General features: G+C 55.2%; 9 protein-coding genes across 9 annotated transcripts; 4 read left to right on the top strand and 5 right to left on the bottom strand.

Moving 5' to 3' along the window:
- Positions 1–667, top strand: LTHEOB_10829 (uncharacterized protein; the record flags this gene model as incomplete). Its single annotated transcript, XM_035507517.1, has 3 exons — positions 1–39; positions 199–435; positions 524–667. 3 exons carry the CDS (start codon positions 1–3, stop codon positions 665–667), a joined length of 420 nt encoding a protein of 139 aa, XP_035366963.1.
- A 546-nt stretch (positions 668–1,213) lies between these two features.
- LTHEOB_10830 (Beta-glucosidase 2) lies at positions 1,214–3,705 on the bottom strand (the record flags this gene model as incomplete). The annotated part of the gene is made up of 2 exons (XM_035507519.1): positions 1,214–3,404; positions 3,455–3,705. The coding sequence occupies 2 exons, from the start codon at positions 3,703–3,705 to the stop codon at positions 1,214–1,216; spliced, it is 2,442 nt and encodes an 813-aa protein (XP_035366964.1).
- Positions 3,706–7,477: 3,772 nt separating this feature from the next.
- Positions 7,478–11,077, bottom strand: LTHEOB_10831 (Vacuolar assembly sorting protein vps8; the record flags this gene model as incomplete). The annotated part of the gene is made up of 1 exon (XM_035507520.1): positions 7,478–11,077. One exon carries the CDS (start codon positions 11,075–11,077, stop codon positions 7,478–7,480), a length of 3,600 nt encoding a protein of 1,199 aa, XP_035366965.1.
- Positions 11,078–11,621: 544 nt separating this feature from the next.
- LTHEOB_10832 (Vacuolar assembly sorting protein vps8) lies at positions 11,622–12,485 on the bottom strand (the record flags this gene model as incomplete). Its single annotated transcript, XM_035507521.1, has 2 exons — positions 11,622–12,074; positions 12,123–12,485. 2 exons carry the CDS (start codon positions 12,483–12,485, stop codon positions 11,622–11,624), a joined length of 816 nt encoding a protein of 271 aa, XP_035366966.1.
- An 825-nt stretch (positions 12,486–13,310) lies between these two features.
- LTHEOB_10833 (Ubiquitin-protein ligase sel1) lies at positions 13,311–14,012 on the top strand (the record flags this gene model as incomplete). Its single annotated transcript, XM_035507522.1, has 3 exons — positions 13,311–13,397; positions 13,450–13,578; positions 13,638–14,012. 3 exons carry the CDS (start codon positions 13,311–13,313, stop codon positions 14,010–14,012), a joined length of 591 nt encoding a protein of 196 aa, XP_035366967.1.
- A 429-nt stretch (positions 14,013–14,441) lies between these two features.
- On the bottom strand, positions 14,442–15,153 carry LTHEOB_10834 (uncharacterized protein; the record flags this gene model as incomplete). Its single annotated transcript, XM_035507523.1, has 2 exons — positions 14,442–14,992; positions 15,051–15,153. 2 exons carry the CDS (start codon positions 15,151–15,153, stop codon positions 14,442–14,444), a joined length of 654 nt encoding a protein of 217 aa, XP_035366968.1.
- Positions 15,154–15,589: 436 nt separating this feature from the next.
- LTHEOB_10835 (Alanyl-tRNA synthetase) lies at positions 15,590–18,535 on the top strand (the record flags this gene model as incomplete). Its single annotated transcript, XM_035507524.1, has 2 exons — positions 15,590–18,307; positions 18,362–18,535. 2 exons carry the CDS (start codon positions 15,590–15,592, stop codon positions 18,533–18,535), a joined length of 2,892 nt encoding a protein of 963 aa, XP_035366969.1.
- A 744-nt stretch (positions 18,536–19,279) lies between these two features.
- LTHEOB_10836 (Short-chain dehydrogenase/reductase SDR) lies at positions 19,280–20,074 on the top strand (the record flags this gene model as incomplete). The annotated part of the gene is made up of 1 exon (XM_035507525.1): positions 19,280–20,074. One exon carries the CDS (start codon positions 19,280–19,282, stop codon positions 20,072–20,074), a length of 795 nt encoding a protein of 264 aa, XP_035366970.1.
- Positions 20,075–20,445: 371 nt separating this feature from the next.
- On the bottom strand, positions 20,446–20,796 carry LTHEOB_10837 (Wash complex f-actin capping protein beta subunit; the record flags this gene model as incomplete). Its single annotated transcript, XM_035507526.1, has 1 exon — positions 20,446–20,796. The coding sequence occupies one exon, from the start codon at positions 20,794–20,796 to the stop codon at positions 20,446–20,448; it is 351 nt and encodes a 116-aa protein (XP_035366971.1).
- Positions 20,797–22,965: the final 2,169 nt, after the last annotated feature.

Genomic DNA, 22,965 nt, shown 5'->3' on the forward strand with positions numbered 1-22,965 from the left:
ATGCCTCCTCCGGTCACCATTTCCTCCGCTCCTCTTTCCGTAAGGCATCTCACTTCGCTGGCTCTTCATTTTGATGTCATTTCCTGCTTCCTTGCCTCACACAGTATATGATCTCCTTCTTCTCACCTTTCCTCCCCGCCCGCTCTGATTCCATTCTCACCTGTTGTATATACCTTCTGCTCACAATTTTCTTCACAGCCTCCTCTCCTGACTCCCACTCTTCTGCCCGACGCTTCGGTGGAGGACTACGAAAAGGCCATCGAGGTGGAGCGCAAGAAACACGAGAAGATTCTTGCTGCTAAGCAGAGGATGCTGGCCGAGTACGAGAAGATTCAGCGCGCTTGCGACGAGGCGCAGCTGGCTTTCGAGCAGTTCCCGGGTGAGGAGTTCGAGCAGCCCAGCAGCCCCGCCCACAGCACCACCAAGGAGGACCAGGTGAGTCATCTACAAATCTCGTTCCGCCTCTATGGGCACTCGGCCCTTCTTGTGAAATACTTCTTGACTGATGCTTCGTGTTCTTCAGTTGCAGGTCCCTTCCTCGAGCGATCCTTCTACTTCGTCCAAGCCGCCTCGCATGCGTTCCCGCTCCTCGCTGAACGCTGAGGCGCCGGAGTTCATTCCAAGCTTCTTCCGTGAGGGGAAGACGGACAAGTCCTCGTCTGCTTGAGCAGCGGTGAGCCCAGATCGACGCTCGGTCTTGGTATGTGGGCCAGATTGAGAGACTTCGCGCCGCTGGAAAGACATTCGGGGAGTCACCCGGCTTGGAAATGGTATACACGATACATTGGTGGAAAAGTTGAGTGCAGTTCATGGCCAAGTTTGCCGGTCTTCATACCCAGATATAGATTAAAGATACGGAGCTTTTGAGCAGAGGGGGAAAAACATGAAACTTGCTATTTTTTTTTAGGGTGGACTGAGAACCAACAATCCTTCCGTAGCTTGGGAATCATATTGCGTCATTTTATTCAGACAGCTGTGATAGCTATTCGAATGCAGGTGTGTGTTAAAAGCGTACTTGCGTGGAGAGTTGAACCAATTTCACAGACACAGCACTCAAGTGGGGTCGAACTGATGATCGATATAATACATTTCCATTATCATTACAGACATTTCAGACTACTAGCCACTACAGCCTCCCCAATCGGATACTTAATTAGGCGTCTGATCATCAAATCATACCACTCAAACCACTCATTCATTTCCTTATCCTCAATTAAACGGTGAACGAGCCCTTCAGCTGCACATCCCTGCTGGAGAAGCCGACGTGGACGGCAAACTCGCCCTCGGGCACGCTCCACTCCTGCTGGACGACATCCCAAATCGAGACGTCACGGCGCATCAGCGGGAACTCGACCTCCTTGCTCTCGCCAGCCTCGAGCTGGACCTTGTCGAAGCCGCGCAGCTGCTTGACCGGGGTACCCTCGCCGGCGGAGGCGGGGAGCTCGACGTAGAGCTGGGGCACGGCGGCGCCGGCGACGTCGCCAGTGTTGCTGACGGTAGCCTTGACGGTGTAGACGGTCTCCCACAGGGCAGGGTTACCGCCAGGGGTGACGGCAGACGTGGCGGCAGGAGCGCCGGCAATGGTGGCGTTCGAGGCAGGGGTGACGGAGAGGGATGCGAGGCTGAAAGTGGTGTAGGAAAGACCGAAGCCGAATTCGTACACCACGCTGATGTTGTAGTAATCGAAGTGGCGGTAGTCAATGAGCAGGCGCTCGGTGAAGTCGGATTGCCAAGCGTTGGTGTCGTTCTTGTCGGCGACCGAGAGGGTGATGTTGGCGAAGTCGTAGTCCGACTCCTCGTACGCAATGGTGTAGGGGAGCTTGCCGGAGGGGTTGACGTCGCCGTAAAGGATGTCAACAATGCTGTTGCCAATCTCCTCGCCGGGCAGGTGCGCAGCGATGATAGCGGTGACGTTCTCGTTGTCGGCCCAGGGCATCAGCGTCAGGCCTCCCGAGGTGGTGATGACGACAGTGTTGCTGCAGTTGGCGGCGACCTGGTTAACGACCTCATCACCATCCCAGTTGACGTGCAGGTCGGTGCGGTCCTCACCCTCGGCAGCCCAGGTCTTGAGGAAGACAAGGCAGACGTCAGGGGCGGGGAAGATCTGGCTGGCGAGGGAGCCGGCAGTCGTCAGCAGAGTGTTGTTCAGGATGTACTGGACAATGCCATCTTCGGACTCGACACGGTCCTTGATAGCCTCGAGAGGGCTGATGACGGAGTTGAAGCGGACGCTGCCGGAACCACCACCGGCGGGGAGACAGCCATATTCGTAGTTAGTGCTCTGGGGGTAAAGGCCGTTGGTGATTTCGCCGGCAGCATTGCCGAGGACAGCGACGTTCTTGGGGCTCTTAAGAGGAAGAGTGCTGTTGACATTCTTCAAAAGGACGGTGCCAGCAGCACCAAGCTTACGGATGTGCACGCTGTGGTTGCCACGGACATCAACAGAGGTCTCGGTGTTGAGAGCACCGGCGGCGCTCCAGTCATCGTACCAGTTGCTCTCAGGCTGGAAGTTGTTAACGGCGGGGTAGGCGCCAGAGGAAGGGTCGACACCGGGGAAACCCTCGTCCTGGCCGAGAAGGTAGTAAGGGGTGAGGACACGCTTGACCATGTCGTCGACACGAGTCTCAGGAATGGTGCCGTTCTCGACAGCCTTGGTGAGGTTGCCACCGAAGTAAGAAGGAACGCCGTCGAGGAGAGGCTGCCAGTTCCAGGCACCGGGCATGGTCATGTCAAGACCAGACTCAACAGAGGCAACACCACTGTGGGTGCCCATCCAGTCGGACATGACGTAGCCCTGGAAGCCGAGCTCAGTCTTCAGGATGCCGTTCAGGGTCTTGGAGTTCTGGCAGGCGTAGGAGCCGTTGATGCGCTGGTAGCTGCACATGACACTGGCGACACCAGCGCGAACGGCGTTGGCGAAGGGCCAGACGTAGAGCTCGTGGATGGTACGGTCTTCGACGTTGGAAGAGACGGACATCTGCTCCTGCTCGTTGGGCTCGTGGTTGGGATCGAAGGTGTCCTCGGGGTTGCGCTGAGTCTCCTGCTCGTTCACAATCCAGTGCTTGGCCGTAGCCTGAACACCGACGCTCTGAACACCGAGAATGGTCTCCTCCATGGCAACACCAGTGAGGTATGGGTCAGGCGAGAAGCCCTCCCAGCCACGACCGGCCATGCCGCTACGGCCAAGAGGACCAGCGACGGGGCCAAGGAAAATCTGAGAGCCCTTTCCACGGAACTCCTCACCGAGGAGCCTGCCACGCTCGTGGATGAGGTCCCTGTCCCAAGAAGCGGCGGCAGTCAGACCAGCACCAAAGGCGCTGGCATAATCAGCCTGACGGATGGCGAGAGGGCCGTCCTGAAGGCAGAGGCCCTTGAAGCCAACGCGGGGAATGGGTGCGATGTTTCTGCGCAGATGTTAGCCAACAGAAAAGAAAAAATCGGAAAGTGAACATACCCAACGCAGGGACCCGGAGCACCGGTAAGCAGGACGACCTTCTCCTCCAGGGTCAGGTTGCTGAGGAGGGCCTCGGCCTTCTCCAGGGCACCCGCCCAGCCGGTCAGAGAGGCGGAGTCGACACCGGTCATGTTGGGCGAGGGGTAGACCGGAGGGCTGGTGGTGAAGAGCGAGGAGTCCCAGTCTTGGGCAGCCTCAGCGCCAGCTACGGCGCTGAGGAGGAGGGTGGCCAAGTTCGTGAGAGGCGCCATTGTTGCTTGAAGCGAGTTGTCGTAGAGGCTTGCCTTGGAGGCTCATCTGGAGCGCGGGCTGGCGGGCTCTTTAAAGGCAGGCACGGCGCAGGCGTGAGCACGGATCGGGAGCTGCGCGGGAAGCGACGCTGGTGCCATGACACGGCATGTCTGTTGTTCAGCTTTCGGGCTATAGTGACAACGTCATCCGGCTTCTGGAAGAGGGTGCAACACGGGGATGCTTGCAGGACCGGGGGTAGTTCTGGGCGCGGAGGAGCTTGTTCGGGTAAGGCTGCGGAGAGCAAGACTCGGTGTGGAGCCCCGTGTGCCGCGAATCTACCGCGCGCACGGCATGCCTTCGCGCTGGTGGTGAGCTTCTCGAGTGATGGCACTGCCGCCTCGCCGACTTCTCTCGAACTCCCCTTTGCAATACCACGAGCCCGCAGCCTCGAGCCGCTCGCCAGCAGGCCCAACGCCCCCGCCCGCACTCTTCCATCCCGCGCCGCCTTCTCCGCAACGCCTCCAGGGGCGATCAATGGGGGGCTCTGGCGCCAAGGCAGGCGTAGAACCCCAGGCGGAAGCTGCCGCGCGGATAAGCACCTCATGACCAGCCCGGAGAGCAGCCGTCGGGCGGTCTCCACGAGCGCGAGCACGGTCGACCGACATCCGGAGGTGCTCACGAGACGGAATAAGGTCGGATTGCCCAGGAGTGCTTGGCAGTTGAAGCTCTCGTCCGGATGCTTCTTGGCTATGCCGTGGAATTATGGCCCGATGGACGCTTTGAATTTAGCTTCAGCTTCAGTGCCGGAATGCAAATGTAGAAACAACCAAAAAAAAAAAAAAAAGAGCATGAGGCTCGGTGGTGGTTGCTACGAAGTCGGGCCGAGGGGGAAATTGCGGGCGGTGGACGCGCTCTCCGCTGGAGGCCCGGATTCTAACTCTTTCTCCACTCTCACCACACCTTTCGCTTGTCTGCACCCCGCTCCCATGGCGCCAAAATCCCGCGCCCGATGTTTTGCCAGAGCGAGGGCGCCCCACCCGCCACGACGGTCGCGTGCAGGCCCAAGAACTGCCGGTGCGGAGGAGAGCAGGGGTCGGGCATTAATGATGTGATGCCGTTCGAAAAAAATCCTCTGGCGTCCGGGGTGTCTTCGTGGCGGTGGCGTCTACGCCGTGCCGGGCGCCAGCGTCCTTGGTGATGCTTCCGTCTTCTCTCGTCTCCGCAGCGCCTCGAGGCGGAAAAGGCGGCGTGCCAGTCCATCATCACCCCAGCGAGCGAGGGCCGCTGCGAGCCCGAAGAACATCCCAATTGAACCCTGCCGGTCCGCCTGACGTCGCGTGGCTTGCTGAAAGTCCCGACGATGTGCCGTTTAGTCGTGAGATGGTCTTCTTTCCCCACGTGTGCCGGCTAAAACTTGGCGAGCAAAGCCTCATCCTGATCTCCACGCTCTCGACTCCCGAGAAGAGCCGACGGTAGAGCGGCAATGGCGGAGGTCCGTCCAGACTATCCACATCGTCGGGAATAGTGCGGGCTCGGCTTTGGGGTCAGTCCGCCCCCGTTAGGCAATGGAGCCGCCTGGAATTCCCCACGATTGCAAAATCAAGCACCCCATCCGCTTTCTTCGGCAATTGCCAGGTGCTGCTGATGAGATCGCCGCGTGATGGTCACCGACAACCCCGACCCCGGTCCGTTTTCGCTCTCTTGCTCTTTTCTCGCCAAGTCACGTCTGCTTTACGTACGTCATGGTCCGCTCGGCTCGCGCGCTTCTTCATCGTGAGGTTGCATCGTCGTGGTGTCGTTGAAGGCGAGCATGTAACCTGCCACCTGCATTGAGTGGAAAATGCTCGGGCGAGACTTGGAGAAGACGGTCCTTCTTGCCTGTCAGGAGAACACAATAGGTGAGATGGGCTGACCAAAAAAACAGTTGTGGGAAAGGCGGGAATCGTCTTCCGGGGACGGTGAAAGAATTGTGGAGAGAGCCAACAGCCATGAAGGACGCGAGATCCGGAGCTCGCTCATTGATGAGACTCCTTACCTATGCTGCAACGGTAGTTTTGTGTTGAATCTGAGAGAAGGGAGTGCGTCTTTGAACAGAAGAAGACGCTGCAATCTCATCGGCCGAGGGTAATTTTCGGAGCTCTTGGCAGTCGAGTATAAAGACAACATTACTAGCATTGCTAGGAATGAATGAGAAGGCCGATGATCGGATAGAGGGTGAGTGCTCATGATCTGTGGAACCCCTCGTGAAAGGCGGTATAGAGAAGTGAAAGCCTTCCCAAAGGAGAAAGTCGTTCGCGAGACTCAAGGGAGGCCATTACTTCTAGGTCGTACACGAAAAACCTCCAAGGTAAGAGCGGAAATCATGGCAGCAGAACGAGCGCTGTACGTGTTTCTTATACCTGCTGTGCCGCTGGGTAAAGGTATACCAGCCTCCCCGCGACCACTACCCCATTCCGATTCCCTCCGCATCTGGGGCTCCTCGCCAAGAGCAACTCCAGGCTAAATGTAAGTCGTGACTGTACAAGGGAAAACCAACAGCAAGAAAGAGGACTGCCGTGCATCACGAGAGACGTTCGGTAGCGCCAAGAACGCCGCCATTCCTTCGCCACGTGTTGACGTTGGGCTGACTAGCATGGGTTCTATCAGGAAGCGTTCCAGAGAACCAATCGCTAGCTAGCGATCAACCTCGATGGGTTTATCAGGGTTCTCGATCCCGGGTACCATCGCAGCACGAGTCTGCACTGCATGCAGGATGCCTTGCAACTGTGATAAGCCGATCAGCAGCGAGCGCTGATCACATCTCAGTTCGCCGCACATACGACTCAAGTACCCATGGTGAGGATGAAAAAACAAGCGCACAGCATCTATTGGCCGATAGGAGTGTGTTCATAGTCAAGATGGGCAAAGCGAGGAAGTGCCACATATTCGGCACGGAAGGCAGCGCACACAAGCATGCAACCCGATCCGGTCACCGCTCCGAATGCCTCGGGATTACGGCACGAAAGCAACTTTGCGACCTTGTGAGTGGATGAGGCGGGTTCCATTACTATTGTAACAAGTCGGGGGAGCTGAAGCCATCATCTGAATGTATTTTTTTCACAAATGTGTCGTACATTCATGTCTGGATGGACGCTTCAATAGTGCAGTCGAGGTATGAAGAAGCGTATAACAATATAAAAAAAGTGACGCCAGCAAAAGCTTCTGTACAAGAGCTTTAACCATATGACCAAAGAGGGCCGCAAAATCATTTACCCTTTAGGTCCAATGACAAATACTATACTGTCCCTACAAGTACAGTTGAAGTGAATATACAAGCGTTATTGTAGTATTCAGTAACTCGACTGTGTATACCCAGCGCAAAATTTTCTTAGGACGCTTTCAGAACGTTGCTGAGGCAAAAAGATTATAATTCCGCACGCCACACTCACAACAGAAGACAATAACGAAACAAACAAGCAGCCTCATGTGGACGAAGGGGGTATCCCACGAGCAATACCGAAAAAGAAGTCATAAGCGTAAATATGAAGAGAAAAGTCTGAATCACATCTTTCAACGTCAAGCGAAAAACAATAAAGAGAATTTAGACGCTATGCCATATACTCATACTTCACAGCGTGCACACATCAAGACATGACTAACAGTAGATCCGGTTCCGATCCACAACGCGGGCCCAACATCTTTAAACTCCCCACCTCTCAATCGCGCGCATTGTGGATGGTTAGAGAACCAACCAACACTGACAACACCCTTCATCATTTCCCCCCAACCTACCAATTACCACTGCGTCGCCAACTACGACACCGCTTCCTCATCTGGCTTTCCCTCGCACAGCGGACACCTGAACTCCCTCGCCCCATCACCCTCCTCCACCTCATCCATCTCCGCCGGCGCAGTCGTCCCACCGTTCTTCTTCCCTTTCATCAGACACCTCTGGTGCCACAAATGTCTACACGCAAACACGACCAGCGGCCCTACACCGTCGCCGTCTCCGCCCTCTCCATTAGGATCTCCCATTGCACCTTTCCCCTCTCCACCCTCTTCCATCTCCGCTTTTCCCTTGCCCCTCCTCAATCGCCCCGCCTCTTCGCTATCCCCCCTTACCAGCCACCTGCCCCTTCTCTCTTTCTCGCCCCTCTCCCTCTCTCTCTCCCACGCGTCCCAAATGCTCGCGCCTGCACCCGGCCCCCACACTCTCCGCCTGCAGCCCTCGCACACTTGGCCCTTCGGGCGCCAGCCGCGCAGCCGCCTCGCGTGCGCCTCCTCAACGTGTTCGAAAACGTCCTTCTCTAAGAACCGGTTCGCCAGCGCAATGAGCGTCTCCTCGAACGTGTAGGCTGCGAATATGGACGCCAGCACCGCCCGCAGGTCTGACAGGGACGGACTGGTGCGTGCCGCGCGCGTGAGGAAAGCGCGGAGGATGCGGAGGAAGGAGGCGGAAGGTTGGCCGGCGGCCGCTGGTGTTGCGGCGGTGATGGTTTGGCGTTTCTGTTGTTGCGCCACAGCAGAAGCCCGGGCAACTTGGCTGCTGGGCTTGGTATCGCTCGCGGCCATGCAGGCCAGAAGGGCGCTGAACGTCTGTTGGACGTTGTTGCGGAGGCTATTGGTAATCTTGGTGGTGTCGATTGCTGCATCTTGTTGGCTTTTGGCGCTGAGCTGGGCGGCAGATGTGGAAACGTTTTTGGTCATCGCAACGGTCATGTCAATCAAGTCGAGCCAGAGGAGTTCGTCCGTCTCCAAGTCCTTCTCTGTGCCGAGATCCCCGTTGACGGCTCGTTTCCTTGGGTCTGCCGGTTTCTTCTTGTTGCGTGTCTGCCCTTGACATAGCCAGGTGCCGATCTTGGTGTATTTTTGCACAGCTTCTAGGAGATCCGCAGCGGCTTCTTCTGTGTTCGACTCATCGGGACTTTCACTCGCAGCACCAAGCAGGCCGACTAGAGCAGTTTCCAGCGTGCTAAGGTGTTTGATAAGTCTGTCCATGGCTTCTCGAATCAATCCATCTTGAGCCATAAGCACAACCGCCGCATCGACCACGCCACTACTCTCCATGGCTGGGAGAACTTTATCGAGACGCAGATCTCCAGAACTTAAAAGACCAACATAGTCGGCAACGTGTGTAGGATCGTACCTACACATAAGTTGCACATACTGCTCAACAAAACGAGCTGCTGCAACTTCTGCCGGAAGAGGTTGCTTCGCGGTCGTGAGGTGTTTTTCTGGCTCAAGGAGCGCTCTGAGAAACAAGAATTGGACGTAATGATCAGCTTCCAAGGTATCAAGAACAGACTCCAGGAGCACAGGCGCAGAATTCTTCAGCGTCCGTGCCGTCAGTGCTGCGTCAATGTTCGCAAGATCCATTGCATGAGCGAGGATGACAGCATGAACATCGCCTACTTGTCGTTTGTTAAGACCCTTGCTCGGTCGTAAGCAGTCCCTGATACATTCGAACACTGCTGGGCGGTCGTCTGTGTCATTGAGATACGTCTCAACAAGCCGTGCGTATTGTTTCGCACCACTGTATACCGACTTGAGCACCCGATAGAACCCGGCCTTCTCAAAAAGCGGAACAAGGGACTGGATGTCTGTCGGATGGTAGACCGAAAGCAAGTACTCGACACTCAGCTGACAGTCATCCGCCACCGCATCGGAAGGATAATCGCAAAGACCTTCGAGCAACTTGTGAAGTGCGCTACCGGGGAGAATGATGTATTGTGGGAACTTGGGGAGATTGCGAGCCACAAACATGTATAGGTAGGTTGTATCCTCGGATTCGAACTGGCCTTCCGACATGACTCCAAGTAGAATGTTCAAGATGTACTGGCGCGTTGGCCTTCTCCCGGAGGAACGATCCGAGGCCGATACTCCATTCACTGTTCCATTTGGAGACTGCTCTCCGTTCAGGTACGAGTCCTCAAATGCCTCATTGAGCATGCTCATGAAGCTTGGCGTGTCGAATCTGAGAATCGCCCTCAGATAAGGGAAGGACTCGGCAGATTCTTTGTCTTCGAGTGGTTGAAAAATGTCGCCGCTGCCTTTGGGCCACTCTGTCGCTTTCCCAGAAAAAAGGTACGAATACAGCGCATCTTTGGCACTATCTGCTTCCTCATCCGGTAAAAGGTTCCCTCCGGGATAGATGCGTCCTGTAAGGGTATATGCAAGGTATGGGAAAATCTTCATTGCGGAAGCGAGATATTGCTCTTCTGCCGGTCCGGAAGGCTCACCACCTGACAAGAGGACTTTAACCAAAGAGAGCAGGTCAATAAGCGGGGTAATGTAATCCCGTATGGACCGGGTCCACACGTAGATCAGTGCATCATACAGGCTGTACTGCCTGCAGAGAATTGTGACCTGGTTAATGTCGATCGTGGCTGTGTCCAAGCGGCAAATCATTTCCTCAATCCTATCTGTGCGTCCTTGTAAGGCGTACTGTGTGATCATACCCTTCAAAACATCCGGAGGCACGGACGTGATTTCGTCCTCGACAATGTAAGGCTCCAGAACCTCGAAAAAGACGTTCTCAGAAGACGCGTTTTGAAACGCTTCGTACACATCCTCGAATAGAAAATCCATCTCTTCCATGCTGAGGCATGCCGAAAAGCTTGCTGACGCCAACTCGTAAAGCTGAGTACGAGGGGCTCCATCATCGGAAGATTCTTTCCTGGCGAAGGTATATCTCAGGGATGCAGAGATCATTTCCAGTAGTTTTTCCTGGACCACAATGTGTCTGGCAGCATCATCACTAGGCAAGCCTACCGTAAGCTTGTCGGCGTCTCCGTTGTAATAGGATGTTGCTAGCTCAATGGCGGCTATGTAGTCCCCTTCTTCCATGAGGGCAAGGAGTCGGTCTGCCCAGTTTGATAGAGTTCCAATCGAGACGTCATTGAAACCCAAAAGAAACAATCTTCCTTTGTAGGCGCGAAAGCTCATGTAGAAGGCATCTGCGACAACGCCGTGCATTGTGTCATCCTGTTCGTCCAACTGCTCCACTACAGCATGGAGCTGACGTGAAAACAAATCCTGGTGGAAGATGTGCTTTTGAATCAAGTCAAATGAATCAGTCATCCTGAGAGAATTGTCTTCCAGGACGATGAGACGTTGACTGATTGTGAGCACACCGAGGACGGATCGGCTAATCCACTGTACGGCAACAATTGCTTCTTCGGCTCTCCATCTACTACGGGGTCTGAAGCGGAGAGAAGGCCGTCGTTCTTTCTCCTGATGGTCCGTGACTTCTACATCCAGGACCGTGAGCACATTTGACCAGCAGTACACAAGTTTCGTTTTGGAGACAGCTTGCGGACCGTCCTCCCCAGGACTTTTGAGCTTCACAGCGGGGAACCACGCCAAGCAACCACTCAAAGTACTGTGAGGAGCTATTTCTTTGGGTCGCGACATTTTGTGTTGCGTCTCGGCAATTGGCGTGGTCGACACAATTACGAGTAAGTAGGGTGTTAGCAGCGCGGTGAGACCGAGTGAGTCGGTTGGTTGCTCCACGTTTCCCAAAGGCAGTGGTGAAAATGCAAGAACAGAACTGGACTTCCGCGGCTGTTCTATGGCTGCCGCAGAAGGTGGGTATCTTCCTAAAATTCGGGTGGTCTTCACCGTTCGACCGACAGCTCCCAAACCTCGTGTTGCGAGATGAGAAAAGGCCATCCCACCTTCATCTGCCGACACAAGCGCAGTATGGCGTGTGCCCAGAAAGCCCAGATGAAGGACGGACACATCGTTGAGATGGCCATCCGATGATCGATTTTCAGCTTGTCGTTTGTCAATAGGTGGAATGTGCAGGAACGGCTTCGCAGATCTAGCGATTTCCCATGTGAAAATATTTCCAGAAGAATGACCGCCGGCGACTGTTGTATGATCTGCCGATATCGCCAGAGCTGTGATAGCGCCTGATTCGATTGCTATAGTGTGTCAATATCCCTAATGCTCAGGACTAAATGGAGGGCCTCCTACCTTTTGTACCAGGTCCAATAATGGACTTCAGCGTCTGGTGGTAGTCGAAAACTAGAATTAACCCCTTCGAAGTTCCGATAATAATAGAAGCGGCAACAGCCAGACAGGTTGGCCGGCCGAAATTCCGTTTGCCAAGCTCTGAAAAAGCCTGGCCGGTTATCCTTTTTAGCTTTGTCCACCGTACAACTTCCCATGGCGGCTGTGGCGTGTCGGGTTCGTCCTGATTTTGTAGGAGCTGGCTCGAGAGCGACGACTGCCTGGAGTTGGATCCAAGGAAAGCGGGTGAGAGTGCTCTCGGCGAGTCGCGCGGCGAGACTGGTGTTCTTGCTGAGAATCGGCGTTCGAAAGGCTGCAATGACGGTGGTCGCTGGCCTCTCCCGAATGATGCGAACGACGCAGGGATACTGCTACCGGGGGACGAAAGTGCGGAACCCTGGATGGTGTCAGCAGAGGACGTTGGGAAATCGAAGGAGCAGCGCACCTGGACTGAGGGGGAATCGTCAGGTGTTGAAATGGAGCCTTCTGGGCTCATGGCATCAACTGAAGCTTTCCGGTTGGGTAAAGACGGCGAAGGGCTCCCGGGTTCCAAATCCTCTTGCGGTTGCTGTCCTTTGACCTTGCCATAGCCATGAAAGTTTGTCCCGTTGGTGCCATTCCCAGAATCCGCGCGGAGGTCCCTCTGCTCCTCCTCGATGATATGCCTGAGCTCCGAGTCGGCACGCGCCATATCGGGCGCGGCCATATCGGGCGCGGAATCATTGCGCAGGGCGGCCGCAGCTCCGTCAGCGGCATTGACATCTTGGCTGCCACCGCTGACGTCGCTGTCTCCATCTGCGGAGCTCATCTGGGTCGCCTTTCGATGCTCATAGCTCCGCCAGCGGCCGTGTGTGGTGGGCAAGTTCCAATGGTTATGGAGGCGCGGTGGGAAGCTGTAGTCGGCAGTAATGCGGGCAACTCCAAAGCGCGCGGCTGGCGTTGGTGCCTATCGTGGCGTGGGCGCGTTGGTTGCGGCGCGGGGCGAGGCGGACAGCGGGCGCGCGGGGACGGGGACAGGCTCGCGAAGCTGGTGCGGAGGTGAGCTTTGCGGCTCTGGTGCAGGCGGCGGTGACGATACGCACGGTGGGCTGGTCAGCTTGCCGGAGCTATGAGACTACCTATCGCAGGCATCGATTCGACAACCGGCAGGCGCACGGGCAGGCACGTGCAACGGCGTCCCAGTCGTGCGCGCCTTCCCTGCAGGTTGCTCAGCCACACGCCACAGGCGAATCATTATCCGCCCAGCCGCCGACCTGTCGCAGCCAAGTCGTGTCCTGCCTCGCCCTTCGCTCCCGCCCCTCGATTGATTATCCTCATTTCCTCTGCTAATCTCTTTCCTTTAATTCTCTACGCGCTCGCTGCTCGTCTACTTCCTCGCCTCTTTCGCGCGCGCTTTGTCGCGTCACTGCCCGAACTTAAACGCCTCAACGTCCGACAGTCCTCTCCCCGCTCAGACAGTCACTGAAACTCCCTGCGTTCCACGCGCAGCCTCCAGCTGCCTCATAGCCACATTGCGTGTACAACCACTCGCCGTTGCTCACCTTCTTCAACCTCTCATCGCTCTTTGACTTTCTCTTACCTCAAAACTCCAAATTACACAAATAACCATCACTGTCTTTCCGCACTCACAACCATGATCCTGCCCCGCCAAGCACCTGCGGGCGACCCGGCCTTTGAGAGCGACGACGACTATGTCTACGACTCTTTCTGGTTCTCCCAGGTACGCCGCGCCGCTAGCAGCCGCAAGGCTGGACTAACAAATTGGCCAACAGACCGGTATAATCATCAAATATGTCATCTTTGGCACCTTCCTGTTCCTCTTCTTGCTCTGGTTCATCGGTGGCTACTACCACGCCCAGCAACGGATGAAGAAGGGCCTCGCTCCCTTGGCCTACCACAAGGTATGAAGATCAGGCTCGTAATCCTCGTATAGCCTTTAGCCAAGGCTGACAATTTCCAGTGGCTCGTTCCGAGGTACCAGCGGGCTCGCTTTGAACCGCAACTTCAAGGCGTAGTCTACTACCGGTATCATGGCCAGCAGCCGCAATACTATGCTCCTGGCCAGAACGGCTATCCTATGCAGGCCTACCCAGAGCCCCCGCCACTATACAGCCAGGACATGCCGCCTACCTACCAACCGCCTCCCGGAGCCTCCAAGGTTGATCCCCAACAACAATACGGACCCCCGTCCCCGCAGTACGCACCGCCACCAGGACCACCACCTTCCAGTTCCCAGGCACCACAGGGTCCTCAGCAGACTGGTGTTGTCAGTAACGAGCCCACCGCCCCAGCGCAGGCGCATCACACGGGGAGCTCGAACCCTTTCCGACTTTAAGTACTCCACGACTACAGTAATGGCTTTTGTCAAGTTTTAATGCACCGGATAATATGATTCTGTGGGGAAAGTAGGGAGCCGTACCGCTCACTGGATGAGCCGTACCAGCGGCGTTTGACGGACTCACTGTACACGTGCTACAGTCACATCGATACCAACCAAAGTTGCACCAAAATGTTACTTCATCTACTTCGTAATTGCATTCATTGTGCAGATCTAAGTCTTATAAAGAAATCAAATGCGGAAACCACAATTGGTTGCCAAAAAGTTGAGCTGCAGGGTGTTGTACTCTTTATGCATGGCCAGTTGAAGAAAACTTCCGGGTGTAAATGTGAGTTCTGAGCTTGAATCAATGAATCCGGAAATTTGCGGAATTATGTTGAGAGGGCAGGTTCTCTTGTCACCCGCTGTGTAAACCACTCATCTCCCTCATTCGATTTCCATAGGCTCGACTTCCATGTCATCAGTCAAGCCGTTGACATCCGTGGCCATGACATCATCGGCGCCTGCAAGATCATGTTTACCAGGCTGTTGTAAGAGAACATCCGTAGAGCCGTTTGATTCATGCAGCGATGTGGATTTCTGCTCTGCTCTGTGTCGTGCTTCAATAATGGCCTTCCTGACGCTATCCTTATCTTCAGGGACAGACAACGAGGCAGGCACACCGTAGAGCACGAGCTGGTTGTCGGCAGTGCGCTCCAGCTCTTTGCCGTTGCTCACCAAGACGTGTTTAGGTATCTTGGTGAGGTGCTTCTCGATGTCGGGAAGGAATATAGGGGTCTCCTCGTCTGATTCAAGCTCGGCCAACTCTTCGTCGAGATCGTAAATATAGACCTTGTCCTTGGTGTCTTCCAGTTGCATCCAATCATTGTCCCGGGATCTAGCTGCGGCGGTGCGGGAGGAGCTTGGATCGAGAGGTGGTTCCGAGTCGGCGGTGGATGACGATGCGGCGACGGGAATGTAGAGCTTGCCGGAACTGTCTGGAGCAGCTGGTCAGCGGCCACGAGAAGGTAGACTGCGGATAGCGGGGAGGCATACCGATGTTTAGAAGATTGAAGCGCTTGGACAGACGCTGTTCGGCCTCCAACGCCTCGGCGGCGGGACGCTTGAGGCCGCGGTGCGGCTCTGTAGCCGTCGACATTACCGCGTGGGTGGCCATTCCCCCATCACCTCACTCTCGCTCTCAAAGCTCAGCGCACGTGCAACCAACAGATCGTTGTCCGTCAGCTTGCGCGCCACGCTCATCGCATTGTCGCACAGAGTCGCTTTCGGGGGAGACAGGGTGAATGCTGCGACTCCGGGCGGGGTCCGTGTTTGGCAGAGATAGCGGCTTCGTGAGTCACGGCGGGCGAGGGCGATATTTGTCGCCGCTCCAGTCCCGCGCGCAGAAGCTTCTACAAATTCCTGGCACCCACCACCGCACCATCCGCAACCTCGACCCAGCCACCAGTCTGCACACAGGCCGAGTCTCTACCCTCCGCTCCGTGTCGCTCACTCGCGCCTCCGCAAGACCAAGCCCCTCCGTCCGATCACCGCTGCGCCCCGCAGCGCCTCTCTCGCTGCAGCCCCGCCGCACAATGGCTTCGCTCGTCGACCAGCAGCCCGAGTGGTCTGCCCAGCGCGTACGCGACACCTTCCTCGAGTACTTCAAGAAGAATGGCCATACCTTTGTGCCCTCGTCGTCCGTCGTGCCGCTGTCTGACCCCACTCTGCTCTTCACCAATGCGGGCATGAACCAGTACAAGTCCATCTTCCTGGGCACCGTTGATCCCAACTCGGACTTTGCTACTCTGAAGCGTGCTGTCAACTCGCAGAAGTGCATTCGCGCTGGTGGCAAGCACAACGATCTGGACGATGTCGGCAAGGACAGTTACCACCACACCTTCTTCGAGATGCTGGGCAACTGGAGTTTTGGTGACTACTTCAAGAAGGAGGCCATTCAGTACTCGTGGGAGCTGCTGACCAAGGTTTACGGCCTGGACCCCGACCGTCTGTACGTGACCTACTTTGAAGGCGACAAAAACCTGGGCCTGGAGGCCGACGAGGAGGCAAGGCAATATTGGAAGGACGTTGGCGTGGCCGACGACCACATCCTGAAGGGCAATGCCAAGGACAACTTCTGGGAGATGGGTGACCAAGGCCCTTGCGGTCCTTGCAGCGAGATCCACTACGACAGGATAGGCGGCCGTAACGCTGCTCACCTCGTCAACCAGGATGACCCCAATGTCCTTGAGATCTGGAACAACGTCTTCATCCAGTACAACCGCGAGCCTGACAGGTCGCTGAGGTCTCTGCCCAATAAGCACGTTGATACTGGCATGGGCTTTGAGCGTCTGGTTTCCGTCCTGCAGAACAAGATGTCCAACTACGATACCGATGTCTTTACCCCGCTGTTCAAGACTATTCAAGAGATTACCGGTGTGAGGGAGTATCAGGGCAAGTTCGGTGACGAGGACCCCGATGGAATCGACACTGCTTACCGCGTCGTTGCTGATCACGTTCGTCTGCTTACTTTCGCCATTTCTGACGGCGCCATTCCCGATGCCGTTGGCCGTGGCTACGTTGTTCGCCGTGTCCTGAGGCGAGGTGCCCGCTATGCTCGCAAGTATCTGCACACCGACATTGGGAGCTTTTTCTCCAAGATCGTGCCGAAGCTTGTTGAACAGGTTGGCGACATGTTCCCTGAAATCAAGAAGAGGGAGCAGGACGTCAAAGAGATTCTGGACGAGGAGGAACAGGCGTTTGCCAAGAGCTTAGACCGTGGCGAGGTTATGTTCGACAAGTACGCCAAGCAGGTTGAGGCTAGCGGAAGCAAAAAGATTCCTGGAAAGGACGTGTGGAGGCTGTACGATACTTACGGTTTCCCTGAGGATCTGACCCTCATCATGGCCGAGGAGAGGGGTCTTACCATTGACGATGCGGAGGTCAGAGAGGCGCAGGCCATCGCGAAGGAAGCTAGCAAGGGCGCGAAGAAGACTGGTGCCAACGTGGTCAAGCTGGATGTGCACGATCTCGGTCATCTTCAGGAGTCGAAGATTGCTCCGACGGACGACTCGTTCAAGTTCGCGAAGGACAACATTACTGCCAAGATCAAGGCTATCTTCCACCCGGAGAAGAAATTCATCAAAAGCACGAGCGATGTCAGTGAGGGCGAGCAGATTGGTCTAGTCTTGGACAGGACGAACTTCTATGCCGAGCAGGGTGGTCAGGAGTATGATACTGGCAAGATCTTGATTGAGGGTGCCAACGAGGCTGCCTTCGACGTGCAGAACGTCCAGGTCTCGAACGGCTATGTTCTTCACACCGGATACCTCAGCTACGGTGCTCTTTCGCTCGAAGATGAAGTCATCTGCGAGTATGATGAGCTCCGTCGCAACCCAATCCGCAGCAACCACACCGGTACTCACGTGCTGAACTACGCCCTACGTGAGGTTCTTGGGTGGGACATTGATCAAAAGGGTTCTCTTGTCGCTCCTGAGAAGCTGCGTTTCGATTTTTCGTGGAAGCAAGGCGTCACTGAGGCCGAGATCCAGAAGATCGAGACCATCTCCAACGGCTACATTCGCGACAACCGGACTGTGTATGTCGAGCCTATCACCGTTGCCGACGCATACAAGATCCGCGGTGTCCGCGCCATCTTTGGCGAGAAATACCCTGACCCCGTCCGTGTCGTCTCCATTGGTGTTCCTGTTAAGGATCTCATGGCAGACCCTGAGAACGAAAAGTGGGAGAAGCTCAGCATTGAGTTCTGCGGTGGAACTCACGTCTCCAGCACGGGCGAGATCAAGCAACTTGTCGTTGTCGAGGAGAGCGGTATCGCCAAGGGTATCCGTCGTATCATCGCCGTCACTGGCCAAGGTGCGTACGACGTCCAGCGCGTCGCCGCCGACTTCTCCAAGGAGCTCGAGCGCTTGGAGAAGATGCCGTTTGGCCCCGAGAAGGAGGCTCTCCAGAAGAAGATCCAGAACGAGCTGAACGAGCTCTCCATCTCACTGCTCGAGAAGGAGAAGTTCCGCGCGCGCTTCACCGCGGTGGCTAAGTCGAACCTTGAGCAGCAGAAGAAGCTGAGCAAGATTGTCAGCAAGAAGGTGCTGGACACAGTCACAGACTACTTTGCGCAGAACAAGGACGCCAAGTTCTTGGTACAGAAGCTCGACTATGACCCGCAGCACACGAGCAAGGCAATCACTGAGGCCATCAAGCACGTTAGCACCAAGCAGAAGGATAAGACAGTCTACCTGATTGCTGGTGACGTCAAGGAGGGCAAGGTCGCGCACGGTTGCTACTTGGGTGATGTAAGTTTTCCAACCTAGTCATTTGCAATGCTCAGTTACTAATACTTGTCATAGCACTTCGAAACCCAGGGCGCTTCTGCTACTGAGTGGTCTAAGGCCGTGTCGGGAGCCGTCGGCGGCAAGGCTGGTGGCAAGGGCAAGACCTCCATTGGTCAAGGTACCAACCCGGAGAAGTTGGATGAAGGTGTGGAGCTTGCGACGAAGTACTTGGAGAAGTTCCAGATCTAGGCAACGAGCTCGGAAAGCAAATAAAAAAAGGAAAAGGAAAACACGGAAAGGAAGAATGAAATCGAGTATCGGTATCCCTAGATGGGTAGATCTTGGTTATGTATATCAAACGTCTTGTTGACTGTCACTCAGTTGAAGAACGCTTCTTGTAAAGATTGTGAAGGATGCAATTCTTCTGAGAGGCCATAGTTGGCCCTTGATTTGAAGCCTTGCTATTCTTCGCGCTGGCCTCCAGCCCTAATACCCAAGAAGTCCACCATGTAAAAATATCTGCCGACTCAAAAACTCGTTTCATTACTCCACTCTTTGGCGCTCAGTGTGCAGCAGTCATATACCCCGCATTTTTGCTGTAGGCCTCAAGCTCCCCGCCCAACTTACTCAGCATTACCCAGCTCCAAATCCCAATCAGAACAGCGGTCGTAGCTGTCCGTATCCTAATCTCCTATCCCCGCTAAACTCCGGAGTAAGCACAAGCAGTAATGGCGCCGGCGGTGGCGGCGACGCTAGTATCCTTTATGCACGAGCGGGCCGCCAAATTGCCTTTTCGGGATTAGCGTCGCCGACACAGTACCAATGTTCTGTCTCGTCTTACTCCAGAGGAGAAGTATAAGTAACCTTCTGAGTCTGCATTTGGGGAGGGGAATATGCACTGTCAACAAGCAAGAAAAGAAGACACGTCCAATTCGTGAAATTTCGCGCAAAGCTCAAACACCAACTTCCATCTTTCTATACTCCGCAGAAGACATGTCCTCCACAGCCTACACTCCCAAACTCTCCACCCAAACCGTCCTCGTCATCGGCGGCACCAGCGGTATCGGCCTGGCCATCGCCGCCGAAGCCCTCGCCCAGTCCGCCGCACACGTCACCATCGCCGGTTCAACTCAAACCAAGCTATCCAACGCTCTCTCGCACCTACGCAGCAACAACAAAGACGACAGGATCAGCGGCTACACCTGCGACCTCTCCAACCCGGCCACCATAGAATCGAACCTCCGCGCGCTCCTGGACGCGACCGTCGCCGGCAACGGCACCGGCCGCATCGACCACGTCGCCTTCACGGCGGGCGACGCGCTGGGGCTGAAGCCCCTCGCCGAGCTCACCATCGAGAGCGTGCAGGCGGCCGGCACGGTGCGCTTCATGGGCGTGCTGATGCTGGCCAAGCTGCTGCCGGCGTACGCCGCGCCGGGCCCCACCTCGTCGCTGACGCTGACGGGCGGCGTCAACACGAACCGGCCGTCGCCGGGCTGGACGGTGCCGGCGGCGTACGGCGCGGCGACGCAGGGCGTGATGCGCGGGCTGGCCGTCGACCTGAAGCCGCTGCGGGTGAACATGGTCGAACCGGGCGCGGTCGAGACGCCGTTGTGGGACAGCGTGCCGGGCGCCAGCAGGGAGCCGATGAAGGAGCGCTTTGCTGCCAGATCGACGGTGGGGAGGGTCGGTAGGCCCGAGGACACGGCTGAGGCGTACGTGTACTTGATGAAGGACTACTTCGCCGTGGGGACGATTGTTGAGTCGAACGGAGGAACGTTGCTGGTGTAGGTGGTTTGTTGTTTGGCAGCAACTTGGTCTTTGAAACCGAATGGGCTTCGTGGTTTTTCTTCATGAGGAACAACATGTGTGGGCAGTGGAAGCTATTTTCCAGGCGTGAATGTTTGATTTTTCGACATTTACGTCCGGAAGATGGCTTCAAGTACCCTGGCATGAGTGAAGAACAAATCCACGCTACTCTTCGGCTGCCATATCTCTGTAATATTATACAACTCAACCACAAATACTCTCAAGCGTGGCAATCGTGTATGATGTCTGTTTGCTTGGTATTGCAACTTAGTCGAGGTAGTGGAAGCTATTGTCCGGATACCATTGTTTGCACATTTGTTGGACATGTATATCCGGATGAACGCTCGCACTCATTACGGAAAGGCTTCCATAAGATTCTGAAGTGTGGCTTGCGGGTCCGCACCGGCCCAGTCCCCACATTTGGTCAACATGCCTCTGGCGCCATCTGATTTCATTTTGCGAATGGCCTCGGAAGTTTGTGCAAGAGTGAACGTCATCCCGTTCCTGAATTTGGTCCCCAGAACCGGATAGAGGTCTGCTATGCGGTCGAACAGTAGGAGGTACATGTCGATGTCCGATTTGATCTCCTCGTTCTTAGTCTCGCTGTAGTGGAGCGCAAGCGTTCGGCCACAACCGTAGAGCGGAGAGCCCACATGCGGGTTAATCAGAGCATCTATTGAGATTTTTGTTGCTTCTTGTACCATTCGGGATAGATTTGTTGCAGCTGCGATGCAATATTCGAAATCCTCAACTCGAGATGTTTCGGGAACCAGGGCACCAGCTGGCGAGGCCATTTTCAGAGGTTTGTACGCGGCTGTCTCGGGTCTATGATGGAGCAAGATTACGAGAACGCCTAGTACAGCATTCAACCAAAAGATGTGAATTGCCTCTTTGACCGACGATGTCCTCATCATTGTCATGGCTCTTGGAAGGCTTAATTTGAACCGGCTGAGCTCCGTATCCAATTGCTGAAACTCGCGGAAATGTTCTTCTGGATCGGATGCAGCGTCCAGTGAGTTGATGTGTTCTGTAGCGCGCCCTAATAAAACGTAGGCTTTTAGTATGGTTTGATACGTTGTTGAGCTACCCTCGGTTGGCGTGGACATGATCATTTTTCGTAGTGTGCGGCTGAAAGGCATCGTACTGTTCAACTCTGGCGTCTGTGATTGAGGTTAACAACGTGGCATGCATAGACAATTGTTGTCATCTTACCCTTCCATCAGCATTTTGGAATACATCTTCGTCGACAGGCAAGTTCACCTTGAATTGCCTGTCGTCGATGGCATGCGGCCACCCACAAGGAAACGCCATGGCGCGGTCCATCAAAAACAGCGTCCATATTGTTCGTCGTTGTTCTTCCTTCTCCAGCGCACATGTAGGTAGGCTGGTTTCCTGGACAATTCTGGACTGGTCACCATCAATGCGGTTCATTCCAAGGGTAACTGCTTGTCTCCAGGCGGTTCCAATAGAGAGCCAGCAAAGGGGATACTCTCCAGTGGTCCATGCAAGTATGCAAATGCAAACACTTGCTTGGATACCTTGCAGTGATGGGTATCTCTTTTCCGTGTTCTCACAGAGTTGTTTTGCTTTAGCAAACCATTCAAGCCGCCGGCCTCGAACCATGGGATCCGGATGTGACACAGCGGCTATTGCAATCACGGCGTACAGAAGTGCGGTCTCTTGACGATCAAAACTCTTCTGTTGGAAGTGCTCGATCTTCTCTAAGTACTGGCGTTGGTGAAGAAACGGCAAAAATATGTGGTGCTGGCCAAAGTAAATGTCCACCAGTTCCAGTAGCAATGATTCTGACGGAAAGTCGTTCTTTAGCCAGATAGAGGCATCTCCCAATTCTCTGGGGCTACCTGTCCCGGAGCTATGAGGGATGGAAGCCTGGTCCACGCTCAGACCCGGGGTGTTAATACTACAATCGAGAAGGGCCGCGAAATCATGTCCTGTGGGATCCGGTATCTCTCCCGTTGATTCTGGTGTCACCAGTTGGTATACTTGCGGGGTCGCATCTCGATGTACATCCGTGTCTAGGCCCGATATTATGTCGGGTACGGTAAGAGCGTTCTGAGGTGGGCCTTTTTCTGCTTGCCACGGAAAGCTAGCAGTCGGAAGAGGGCTCTGGAAAGGAAAGCCGCCAGCAAATAAGGTGTTCACGGATTGCTCAACGGTCCAAGTTGAGTTTCGGCTGATAATATCCTGGTCAGTGTACCCGTCGGTGGAGCCTAAGTCGAATGTCCTCTCCGCTGCGTAAGTACGATTGGTGTAATCACACGAAATGCCCCATTTCCGGCAGTTGGAGCAAACGGGGCGTGCGATCTATGGAGAAGCAATGGCGTTAACATGGAACGATCGCTTGAGCTGTTCAGCAAGGTTCGGGGCAACCGGAAATGAAAAAAAAGGGCAATGGCAGAACCAATAGGCATAAAGTGGTTGGAAGAGAGCATGAAACGTACATCGCATTTCTTCTTCCGCGACCTACATCCGTTGCACGGCTGCTTTCGATGCGACGTGGCAACTGGCGGCATGTCACGCGTTCCGAAGAATGATGGGAAAGGAAGCGCTCGACACGAAGCTTGAGATGCAAGGTCTCTGGTGGGGAACCGGGGTTTGTCAGAGATCCTTAGGCTCCGCTTCGGCTAGCCAGCCTTGGAGTCAGACATTCACGTGATCATAATCAAATCACTCACTTCCCTGCGGCCAGCTGGCTATTACCTTGGGATTCGATTATCATCGGGCTTTGTACAAGCCCAGGTAATGGTGGGCTGATGTCTCACGTGAGAGATTATGCTAAGAAAGTGCGTTGCAGCTGAAGGCTGGCACAAAGAATAGCAGTGCCCTAGAACATGGAGAGCCTCAGCAATTTT

This window comes from Lasiodiplodia theobromae (genome assembly GCF_012971845.1).
Source record: "Lasiodiplodia theobromae strain AM2As chromosome Unknown scaffold_42, whole genome shotgun sequence".
In the NCBI taxonomy this organism is placed as follows: domain Eukaryota; kingdom Fungi; phylum Ascomycota; class Dothideomycetes; order Botryosphaeriales; family Botryosphaeriaceae; genus Lasiodiplodia; species Lasiodiplodia theobromae.